The sequence below is a fragment of the Lepidothrix coronata genome, unplaced genomic scaffold (assembly GCF_001604755.1).
Source record: "Lepidothrix coronata isolate B3197 unplaced genomic scaffold, Lepidothrix_coronata-1.0 Scaffold156, whole genome shotgun sequence".
Lineage (NCBI taxonomy): Eukaryota > Metazoa > Chordata > Aves > Passeriformes > Pipridae > Lepidothrix > Lepidothrix coronata.
This window is the reverse complement of record NW_016690336.1, coordinates 2,210,870-2,223,077: the sequence shown is the minus strand read 5'-3', so window position 1 is coordinate 2,223,077 and position 12,208 is coordinate 2,210,870. Positions and strand designations below refer to the sequence as shown.

General features: G+C 39.7%; 1 protein-coding gene across 1 annotated transcript in view; it reads right to left on the bottom strand.

Moving 5' to 3' along the window:
• Positions 1-12,208, bottom strand: part of LOC108504257 (catenin alpha-2-like) — a gene marked incomplete at its 3' end in the record, with an annotated part of 101,664 nt that overhangs the window by 52,314 nt on the left and 37,142 nt on the right. The window contains exon 2 of the mRNA XM_017828991.1: positions 10,941-11,047. Within this exon, the coding sequence (XP_017684480.1) occupies positions 10,941-11,042 (102 nt within the window). The remainder of the gene's footprint in view (positions 1-10,940; positions 11,048-12,208) is intronic.

The window sequence follows — 12,208 nt, the reverse complement described above, 5'->3', positions numbered from 1 at the left end:
TTCCTCTGCTCCCCACCCCTCCATGCCAAACACATGCTGGCAGGCAAGATTTTGGGGGGAGGAAAGCAAACTAATAGGAAAATGGAGCAAGGGCTGAATACACCTCATGCCATCAAGAGTTTCTAAGGTGGGACAAGAGGTAGAAAAGTCTTCAGATGCTGGATCAAGTGATACAGGATTAGAAAAGCAGTCAGGATAATCAGGCACGTGAAAGCTGTTCAAGATCCCAGGTCAAAACCCAGGTGTCCTTGGCTGTACAACACCAGCCTGCTCGTGGCAAACCAGCGCTGCAGTAGGACTGGGAAAAGGAGAGCAGACCCAGTAGAACCCAAAGAGCCACGTCTGCAGTAACTTTTGGCAAGTCAGTGTGGTGGGTTGACCCTGTCTGGGTGTCAGGTGGCCACCAAAGCCGCTCCATCACTCCCCTGGAGCCTCCTCCCCTTCCCTCCCCACCCACCCAGGTGTCTGCAGAGCTGTTCCTCTCACTTATTCTCATTCCTCTCTTCTCTAGCTGCAATTATTTCTAAATGATGACTTTTTTTCCCCTTCTTAAATATGTTATCACAGAGGTGTCACTACCACCCCTGTCAGGCTCAGCCTTGGCCAGCAGTGGGTCCATCCTGGCATTGGCTCCAGGGACATGGGAAAAGCTTCCAAAAGCTTCTCACAGAAGCCACCTCTGTATCCCCACTGCTACCAAAACCTGGCCACGCAAACCCAACAACTTTGCTTTATCCTCTTCCACACTAACAGCTTCTTAAGCGAAAATTAAGCTGTATTTCTTAGTTTAAAATGTTATGTATAACCAATTCCGTCCATTTTCATCTTTAATTTATAAAGAACAATACACACATAAAGTAACTGTCAAGGCTACTTTGATATGATTATGCTTTTTTCACTAAATACCCTTTTATTCATAAGCCAACAGTGAAAATTTGAGCAATTAGTCCACATGGACCCAAGAAAACTAAATGAGAATGAAAATTCCAGTACTGACTTCCTTTAGGGTACTAAAAAGATTCATTCTAAAAAAAATCAGATATCTACAAAAAGTAAAATTTCTACCCAGCAGAGCAATATTTCTTGTGTACTCATCAGAGGTCATCTGCACAATATTGAATTAGTCTGGATTGAATATGCTAAGTGTGAGTTACATATGGTTTATAATGAGGGTATTAAGTAGTAAAGGGTTTCAGCAGTCTCATCAATGAGTACTAAAGTACTGCAGTTACACAAAAAGAGACTAAAGAGAAAAACTTCAATACATCAAGGGGAAAATATTAATCTTCCCATTGAGGACATTTCCTCAAAATGGGAGCATTTGCTGCTCAGACATATAATATTCAAGAACACCAACCACTGATGAGGTTGTAGGAAGAGATACTGGAAATTAATTTACCAAACAGGAAACTAAATATGGTAATTTAGATCATGTGCTTAAGGCAAAACTGCAACACTTTTCTAAATATCTCTGGCTGAAAATCAAGGTCGCCTTTGAAATACCCCAGAAGTTCAGATCACCCTAGTTACATACTATGGCAATTTATAAAACAGTAAAAGATAGTTAAAAAATCTATTTGGGTCCATTAAAAGGTGTGCACACAATGGAATCAATATTCCAAGAAATTAACATAGGAAACAAATAACAAAACAACCCAAAAATATCCCTGTATCCATCCCCTGAATCCTTTGAACTGCAAACAAATCAGTCAACCTTCAGAAATGTGTACTGAAGGGAAATGGAGCAAAACCTGCCATTGCTTTTGAGAACATGGATCTATTAGAATTAGGTTAATTAACACCTCAAAGCAAAATCTTGTAATTAGGGTATTATTTTCGTAATCAGGATTATTTTATATGCTTTCCAACTTTTGCAGATTGATGACACGCAGCAAATGAAGTTAATGAAAAATTAGAAAGTAAGATTTTCACATCGCTCTCGAGAATGAAGCTAAGATGGATTACAAACCTCAATATCCAAATTGCCTCCAAAGTCGTTAAAAACATACATGTTTAATCACAGAGGTTGTGTATCTATTTTCGCTTTTCCCTGGCAAATCTGATCGCTGACAAAAAAAAAAGGAATCCTGCTCCTGCTTCTTCCCCGATTCACAAAGTGAGAAATCCTATTATTGCAGTTTTTTGTTCTTCCAGTAATTATCTTCCCAGTTTTATAACTCCTGGTGGACCTAAAAAGCATGTCCTAGAATTGCTAAGGTTGGATGTTTTAGTTTCAGGGTGTGAATCTGATATTTGAGTTCAGTTTCAATTAGAACCACGGAATATTATTTGAGCTGTAAGTGCAACCAGAAATAGACTCAAAATCTATACTGCCAGTAAATTGAAGACAATTTCCTTTTAATTGATAAGCCTTTGTATAGATGAAATGCATCCAAAGTCTTTAGGCTTCCATTAAAAGACAAAACTGAAATAATTCGCATCATTCTTCTCTGATCTCCTTCCAATTTGTCAACAGCTTTTTTGAGAAGGGGGAATCCTTCCAATAATAGTCTCATGAATGCTGTATTATAATGATAATGCTGCCTAAATTTACTCTATATCCACCAGCTGATCCACTTAAGGATCATATCTATGCTACAACAAGCTCACATTCAGTTGGATATCAGAAAATTAAAAACATTTTTTCGAGCTGCCTCCCTGTTAAAGCACTCAATTACAATACAAAAATATCCTAGACTTCGAATATCCTAGTGATCTAAATTATTATATTAGCACTTATATCTGCTGCAATAATCTTGAAGTCTTTATTTTGAAGTCTTCAGTTCAACCACTGGAAAAAATGTGTCAAACATTTTTAGTAAATAAAACTTTATGATACCAACAGGAACTTGATTACGAGCCAAAAAGAAAATCCATTACCTCTTGTGTAACAAGGCCACTGGCTATTAACTGTGCAATCATCTTTTAAAACAGAAGCTGATATACCTACCTCACTTTAATTAGCATTTTGGACACTAAAAAGAAAATGCTGTAATTTCCCAATATATTTGTTGACCACAAGAAATTTTGGAAGTGACACAGTGTTCACAAGACGTTCTGAAAGGAAACCCAAAACACATAACTGCTTTTTGAGCAAGACAGAATCACCTAAAAATGCAACCAAAGCCAACTTTCCTTCAAAACTTTTATATTTTCCCCTTCTACAGAGATGACCCTGATTAAATCAACAGGATTGTCAAGAACCTGCTGAGCTGTGCATTTGTGGACAGGAAAAAGGCCCTTCAAGGACACAAGCAGGAGAGAGACATTACAATAATTAGTTTGATCTTCTTGATTTAGAGTTTGGAAATCCCAGGCAGGAACACCATTCTCTGAAAACTCTTCCATGAAACAGTTCCTAGAAAACCACGTACAAGAATAGAACAGGGTTAGGAAACTGCCTAGACAAGTTCCCAGTGTGCTATTTGAGGAGACAGGAGGAAGAGTATCAGGGACATCCCCAGGCTTCAGTGACGCAACTGCCTGCAGGAATTCTTCCCTAAACTTACAGAAAAGTGTCAGCCAGGTTGGATGGAGCTTTGGGCAACCTGGGATAGTGGAAGGTGTCCCTGCCCACGGCAGGGGTTGGAACAAGACGATCTTTAAGGTCCCTTCCAACCCAAACCATCTGTGATTCTACAATTCCACAAAAGATTCAACCAACTTCCCCCTTCCCTGATCTCTACACTTCATTTCATTTGTTCTTGTAACAAAGACACCAACTGGAAATAGCAGCAAAACTTCTCACGGTTTATTCCAGCTTGATCCTCAGTTATCTGACTTTTCTTTTTTGGGTATGTATTATATTTCTTTTCAGTCGAGGCATGAGTCCCGTGAGAGCCTAATCAGCCAGGACAGGGGAAACTTTCCAGCAGTTCTCTCGCTCCTCAAGCTAAAACTTGGGTTTTTTGCAAGGATAACTAGTATCCCTGCTATCCAAGCAATGAGGTTTGGGGTGGTATATTAATTATATAGGTGTGTTAATTATATTAATGTGCACACTGTCTACATAGAGCTCTGTTTCTCCACGGCGTAGGTCTTCTTGTCCCTGTGTCTTTTCTCTTGGTTCCACTTTGATGAGATGATTTCCGAACACTGCATCGAGTCAGATGGTTTATTTATTCACTGCTTTTGCAAAGGCAAGCAGAATATTTGCATTGGATATTGCAAGGATAGAGCATTGGATATTGGCACTGGATAGTGCAAGATCAGGTTGGACAGGGCTTGGAGCAACCTGGGATAGTGGAAAGTGCCCCTGCCCATGGCAGGGGGGTGGAACTGGATGGTCTTTAAGGTCCCTTCCAATCCAAATCATTCTATGATTCTATGATTCTATTAAATATTCATGTCATACACAGCAAACCTGATTCATAAGGGCACACTCCCTGTCACACTGAAGGGTCGAAACAATAAAAGCTTTTTTTTAAAGTCAAAGCTTTTTTTTAAGCTAAATTGCGAAGATTATGTTGTCTGTACTACAGAAAGACAAAAACACCTCCTGGTAACCCTGAACCACTAATAATTTCCTAATGATGAAGAAAACTGAAAAGTTATCAAACAGATGGAAAATCCAGCATTTAATAGAAAGAATTACAAATCAGAGCAGGTTCATTTTAGCCACGAGCTTTTCCAGTCACCGGTTACTACACACCTGAGATCCTCCCAGCATAACCTGCATTTCCAGCTATGACACACCAATAACAAATTTTCTCACCATTTCCACACTGGCTTGTGTGGCAGAAGAGAAGAACAGGCAGCCACCATACTGCATTGCTCTGAGCTAAGCACCATTATTCCATAAAAACAGAACCTGGGAGTAATGGATGAGATCCAAAACCCTCCATTCTCCCTCCCACAAATGCTGACCTGCACATGCATAAACTCCAAAGTACAAGCACATACATAAACACCTTTAAACAGTGAATATAATCACTGGGAGGCACAGAGTGACAAGGTCCAGACCTTACAGGACAGTACACACTATAAATAGTCTGCAGTTTTCAAGCAAGGGAGAGTAAAAATAGAGAAGATAAAATTTAGCTAAAGGTTCTCTTGGTCAACATAAAAAGTCTCCATGCTGAGAAGATCCCAACCAGAGCTGGCAGAGAGGCAGGGATGTTACTGAATCCAGTGGCAAAGAAAAACTGTGATGGCCAGAGTGCAGCAGATGTTTCTTGCAGAATCAAATGGTTGAAAAAAAACACCCTAAAGTAAAAAGGCAGCTGATGGTTTTTAGTTCAGAAGTTGTTTTACGCGATACACAGAACAAAAACAGGACAAGAGGAAACAACCTCAAGTGGTACCAGGGGAGGTTTGGATAGCAAGAAAAATTTCTCCACAGAAAGGGTTGTCCAGCCCTGGCACAGCTGCCCAGGGCAGTGTTGGAGTCCCCATCCCTGAAAGGATTTAAAAGCCCTGTGGATGTGGCACTTGGGGACATGGGTCAGTGGTGGCCGTGGCGGTGCTGGGGGATGACTGGACTCAATGATCTCAGAGGGCTTTTCCAACCCAAAAAATTCCATGGTTCTATAATGCTGGAGAAAAAAAAGAGCATTCTGTTCTTACTCAACATAATAATTTCATAAAAAACATTTAAAGTTCAGTTGAAGTTAGAGAAGAAAAGTTCCATCTTTGTTTTCTGATACGATTCAACTTCAGCTCCCTGACATGAAAGGCCATCACCTCATCCAAGCCAGGGAAAACTGGGGCACAGTCAAACCTACCACACCACCAGAAGCAGCACAGGTTTGAGACTGCTCCGGCAGGAAAAGCATAAAGAGAAATTACTTTCACTTCTGGGAGAATAGTCCCGTTCAGGTAAAAAAAAATTAAAATAATATTGACGTTACTGCACAGCTGAATGGAGCTTTTTCCCTTCGGTCTGTCATGGAAACAACTTCACGTAAATCCGGCTATCAAATGCAGTAATTGCTCAAAGATTTTGCACAATTACTAAAACAAGGGCAACAAATATCAGGTGTAAAGTGCTCCACTACCCAACTTTTCCCAAACTTGTTTGGAACAGTCCCAGACATTCACCAACCCCCCAAAAGGGAGCTGTGTCCGTGCACAGCTGTGGTTCAGGTGCAGCTCTCTGACAACATTAATCCATAACATAATTCTCATGAAAAATAGCACACCAGATTTAGGGCTCAAACGCAACGAAAACAAGGTTCACTGAATATGAATAACATCCAATTAACTGGAATGGTTGGGAATATATTTATCTTTCTTATGGCAATACAGAAATCAGCCCATTTTCCAAATACACTGCACAAGGGATTGGATTAATCAGAAGTTCAAGAAGAATAACACAGACATGATTATTATTATTTTCTACATAAACTGCACTAATTAAAACTCCTTGGAATTTTATCTAATGACTTGTTTATTTTATAGATACAGGCACTTAATTTTACTGAGTGATGCTATATAAAAAAATACGCAAAATCTTTAATCAATTTTTTTTGTCTGCCTTACAACATATTGTTCCTGCCTTTAAGTCACTCTAACAGCATCTTAAATTTATTGGAAAAAAAAAAAAAACACAAAACATGCACTGCAATTCCAAACTGTCTTTTCACAGCAAATCTAGAAGGACAAAAATGTGTCATACTGAGGGAAAACATAATCAGTCACCAACAATCTGCAACAGCAACACTCACCATTATCTGTGTTATTGTTAAACCTCTGCAATAATAAATAACAGTCCAAAAATACAAAGATTCTAAAAGGTACAACCACTGCACAGTTCTGGTAATAAAGGCACAGCTGTAAACCAGCCACCCTGCTATTTAAAATTCCTGGGCAAAACTAATGAAAAGAACCACAGATTGGCATTCGAAGATTTAAATCTTAGCGAAAGAGCAAATGTCATCATCAAAAACTAGACACAAGTCCTTCATTTTTTTCATCCCTGTGTTCACATATCAATATTTTTAATGTTTTTCCAAAAAAATAATTGCATGGATGTTGCTGGTTTATAGTTGGGATTTATTTGTGTATTGTTTTTTTTTTCTTTTCTCTCCTTAACTTACATAACTTGCATTCATATCTGTATTTAATTAGCACTCAAAACCAGCAGAAACAAAAACAAAATATATCCCACCTCCTTATGGGCTCCAAAAGTTTTATTTTCCAGCCATACCTAAAATATCATGAAATTGCAGTTAAACCATTCCTAAAAATGTGATTCTTTCTTCTTATAAAATCCATCCACAAATAAAACAAATAAATTTGCAAATAAAAAAAAATAAAGTTACAATTCACTTGAGTTACTGTGCATGAAGGTCAGAGTAAGAGGCAGTAACCCTCACTCTTGTAACCCTCAAGAATATGTTTTAGTTATATACTTCCTTATAAAAATTTCATAGAATTAAAAATTTTAAGATTTACAGTAAACAAAGGTTGGCTACTATAAACTCTCAGAAAAAAAAAATTAGCAATGAATACAATAACCTTATCCTTTCAGCTAATTGTGACACTGAAGCCAGAGAAAAGAAACACATTTCAATTATCAATTTCAATACTGCTGAGAACAGAAATTCTAATATTTTTTTCAATCACGTATTTCTTAGAAAAATCTCAGTAAGGGTAAGTTGATGAAAGACATGTGGAGGGCATGTCTTTTACTCTTTAACCATGACAACAAGCACTGGGAACACGAGTACCCCAGCAAGCTCCAATCTTCTTACACCTCTGACAGCCAGACAAAAGTTTTAATTAGTTTCCTAGTTCAGGGCTTCCTAGAATAAATGCAATTCTGTCATTTCTAATGTGTTCTCACGATCAGTTAATGGATTTTAGGATTTTTTATTATTTTTTTTTTGCCTCCAGTTCAGACAACCTTCTTGTGTTAGAATTTCTTCTAAATCAATTCTTAGGTTATCCATATTTTCTCATCTGGAACACTAATGAGTCTGTCTAAAATTCAGTTTTAATGCACCTTTCTCTTCTCCTGACTCACTGAGGTGTTCTTTTTCAAACTCACATCACATTTCTGTATTACTCTCCAAAATTTCAGTAGAAGCCTGTTGATTTGACACCATTCGAAAATCTGTCAGTCTTGTGCCTATATATACACCGAGTTCAGAGTCAGTTCCCAAATACACTCCCCCAGATAACAAAGACTAAATTATCACTTTTGGAGTTCCAAGACTTGTGTACAAGCATTTCCAGCTTTCCAAGCATTCCCCAAAATCATACACAGCTTGGAGAACAAGAGGGGTGCTCTGAATATTCAAGTGTGAATGCCAAATAAAGTATGAATTTCTCTTGGTGGTGCTAAAAATCACAGCATTGGGCAAATTTTGGCTGTACAGGACTCGGGATGTCATCAACTCCAAACTCCTGGTCAAAAATCCTCTCCAACTCCCTGACACGAGGCTGTAGCCAGGTGGGGATTGGCCTCTTCTCCCAGGGAACAAGAGGCCGGACAAGAGGAAACATCCTCAAGCTGTGCCAGGGGAGGTTCAGGCTGGACATCAGGAAGAATTTCTCCAGTGAAAGGGTTGTCAAGCACTGAGAGGGGTTGGCCAGGGAGGTGGTGGAATCCCCATTCCCGGAATTGTTCAAAAAACAACCAGACGTGGCACTCAGAGCTGTGGTTCAGTTGACAAGACGGGGATTGGTCGGAATTGGACTCAATGATCTTGGAGGCCTTTTCCAACCTAAATGATTCTGTGATTCTGTGAAAGGAGGGCTGCCTTCAAAGGCAGATCTGGTTGCTCAGGAACTTTTGCAGCAAAGTTCTGTTGCATTTTGGGCCATTAAACCTCTCTCTTCTATCCAGTGACCCATATTTAATGACTCACGGAAGAACTTCCCATCCCTATGGTTTCTTTGCTAAGCAGCTCACACATGAACCTACAAGCAGACTTCAGACTTCAGAATGAACGGGATTAATTTATTTACTTGCCACGATGAAGTTTCAAATTAGATGTTCTCTTTAGGAAGGAAATTGCTTTGAAACTTCCTGAGGAGATCCAAATCTCTGCACGTGGAACGTGCACATGGTGTCTTGTGGAGGCTGTCACTGCACAGGCAGATTGCCATCGAAGCCCAAACAGGGCTAAACGAGATACTATTCTTGACTTGACCAGACTGCAAAGGCAATTTTAGGCATTGCAAAAAATAAAAAGCCTTTAAACTGGGATCATCGTTAACTTATCTGAGAAAAACAGAAAGAGCAGCTGAACAACTTCGGCTGAAAATGCAACGGATAAACACAATCTGAAGGTAACACATTTCTCATCACTTGAAGCTTCCATGGTTATGTTTGTGTGGCTCACACAAAACATGCTTTAGTCAAACATTTACTGGATTAAAGTACAGGGAAATAAGTAAAACTACTTATTTCTCTAATACAGGAAATTAAACTACATGTTCAAAAAGGGGGGTTTATATGTTCATATTATCTAGAAACCCATGAAAAGAAGAAATCAGAATGAAGATATTCATAAACACTGAATAAAGCAATAACCCAATAGTTCTCTTGACAGCATTTTATCTTCTCTAGTCTTCTTGACAAACTGCTGAAATAGAAATACATTGTTCCTCATCAAAACACAATCTTGAGAACCGAAGTTGTCATCATTGGAGAAAACCATGTCTTGTAGTTCAGCTTGTAATTCCCTGATTTAAACTTGCTGAGGCACTCCATCAAACACAAACCTAGCTAAGCCCAGTTAATCCAAGCAGGTTGTGAAACCAAGAACTTACAATGGCATTTTAACTTGTTGGCTGCTGGATTCTTCTCTGGGCAAGTTGCGGGAAAACAAAGTGAAAAGAAAACACGAAATTCCCTCACAGAACACCCAGTAACTTGCTCATCCTCCAATAGGTTGTGGTGCACAGCAGCTTCAAATGCTGTACCAATGCTGGTATCAGAATAACTGAGGGCTTGTAACCTCATTTTTAGTTAGTTTTACAACGAATTCAGGATTTTAGTCTGTCTTTCACATCAACAGCAAAGTTATGAAGGTTTGCAATGAAAGTTAATTACCATGTTATCAGCAACTACATGAAATGAAACATCTCTCTGCTTTTGAGTCTGTAATATGTGCACATGGTTAGAGACTTTCATGTTCAGAATAATTTGTGGAAAAATAACTTTTTTTTTCTTTTCAGAAACAAAGAAAAAAGACTAAGTGTCATTTCTTTACACAGTGACTCACTGTAGGAGCATAGGAACCATGCAGATACATCATTCTGGGGGGGAATTAAAGAAGATTTATTCTTAAAACAGAGACATCAAGTCTGTTCTCACACTCAAATGAAGGCCTGCATTTCTGTCCTGCAGACCAATGTCAAGATCCACAGTGTCAAGATCCACAATCTCTACAAGAAAACTGTTAGTACCAGGTGGATGGACAGATGGGGATAGCTGACATTCATTTTTAATATGAGCATTCCTAGAAGAAAAATGACTTCTGTATGTATTTTAAATAATGGAGCTTCCCATCTCGAAGGTTACTAAATTATGTAACCAGTTTCCCATTATTAACATCAGCTCAGGAACAGAAAGGCACCAGGCCTCTACATCCTCCCAGTGATGGCAGCATAAAATGAAACAGGTTTTAAGGGTTTCTGCAATTTGGTTGGTTGGTTTTGTTTGGGTTTTTTTGAATCTGTCTTCTGTGGTGCAATAACAAACCAGGAGCGTGTGCTCAGTCTTAGACTGACTGTTTCATGAATTTCTAAATTGCTTTAAGGTAGACTTAAGTAAATAGTTGTTGCTACTGTATTCCTGCTCAAGCTTTGAGACCATAAATTATTTAGAACAAGAGCTCCCAAACATGTTTGAACAGAGCTTGCCACCAGAGAACACGAACAAAAACTGCTCACGTTTTTATCATCAAATATTATTAAGATAATTACGTGAAATGAGTAAATACAGCATCAGGATAAGGGAAGAAGCAAAACAAGTCAAAGATACTTGCCTGGGTAACGAGTGGCTCCAGCAGCCTCTCCACTGTGAGAGTCCTGATTTCCAAACTTTTGGGGTCCCATTTCAAAATGATAGGTGATGTTGCAGAAGTCATACTCCCTGGAACAGACAAAGTTACACAACATCCATGAAAATTATTAGTGTAATATCCAAATACTGCATATCATTTACTTAGAGAATAAATATATACATTCACATATAAAAAACCCCTCCATAATCTTGCTAGTGTTCCTCTACTCCCAAGAACTCCCAGGTGCACTGTTGCCATATCCTCTGAGGGCCTAAACATTTATATCCAGGATTCTTTTTCCTCCTGTAGCCCTTAAGAACAGGTACTCCAACACCACAGCAGATGGATATGTCCTGAAGGAACTGCACCCCATGGAGGGTGCATGCAGGGAGCAGATTTATCCTGAAGGAGTGCAGCCAAAGAGACAGAATTCAAACTGGTGCACGGGAAAGGTGTGAGGAAGGATGGGGAGCATGTAGGACTCCAGCCCCTGGAGTTGCTGGCTCATGGGCTTGACAAGGAGTTTTACTTTAATAGAGATATAGGGTTTTTTAATACCTCGAGATAGAGTCAAGAGAATAAGCCACAGACTTGTTCCCGAGGGATTTCTTTATTAATTTAGGGGAGTAAATAAGGGAACTTGGCCAAAGTTCAAAGGGACACAAAAATGTTCCATCACAATACTGGCTCAACCTACACTAATAATCCACAACCCTAAAGTCAAAATCTAACCAATCCATTACTCTTAAGTCAAGATCCAACAAATCCACAATGCTTAAGTCAAGATCCAATCCCTCCAGCTCCAAGCCACCCTGAGCACCAAGAAAGGAGCAAAGAAAGAGAAGCAGAGGGGGCAAGAAGAGAGAAGGAGAGAGAGGGAGAGACAGATCATAGAGCTACCACTGACACTTTGCAGAAGACCAGCTCTCACATGTCCAAGTGGCAGGGCCATGACACGAGGCAAACACGTGCCTGAGGTTTTATCTGCCCTGTGGACAACCCCTCCAGTCGGGGCCTCTGACCCACCAACCACTCTGGGCTTCCAGGTTGGTGTGAGGGCACCGTCCTCACTGCCCTAAATCTGAGCTGGGTGAGGGCCCCCAGGAGCTGTGGGGTGTTATATGGCAGTGTCCTCACTCTCCCTGCCAATCTGAGCTGGGTGAGGGCCCCCAGGAGCTGTGGGGTGTTATAGGGCAGTGTCCTCACTGTCCCTGCCAATCTGAGCCTGGCTTAGGGGCTCCAGGAGCTGT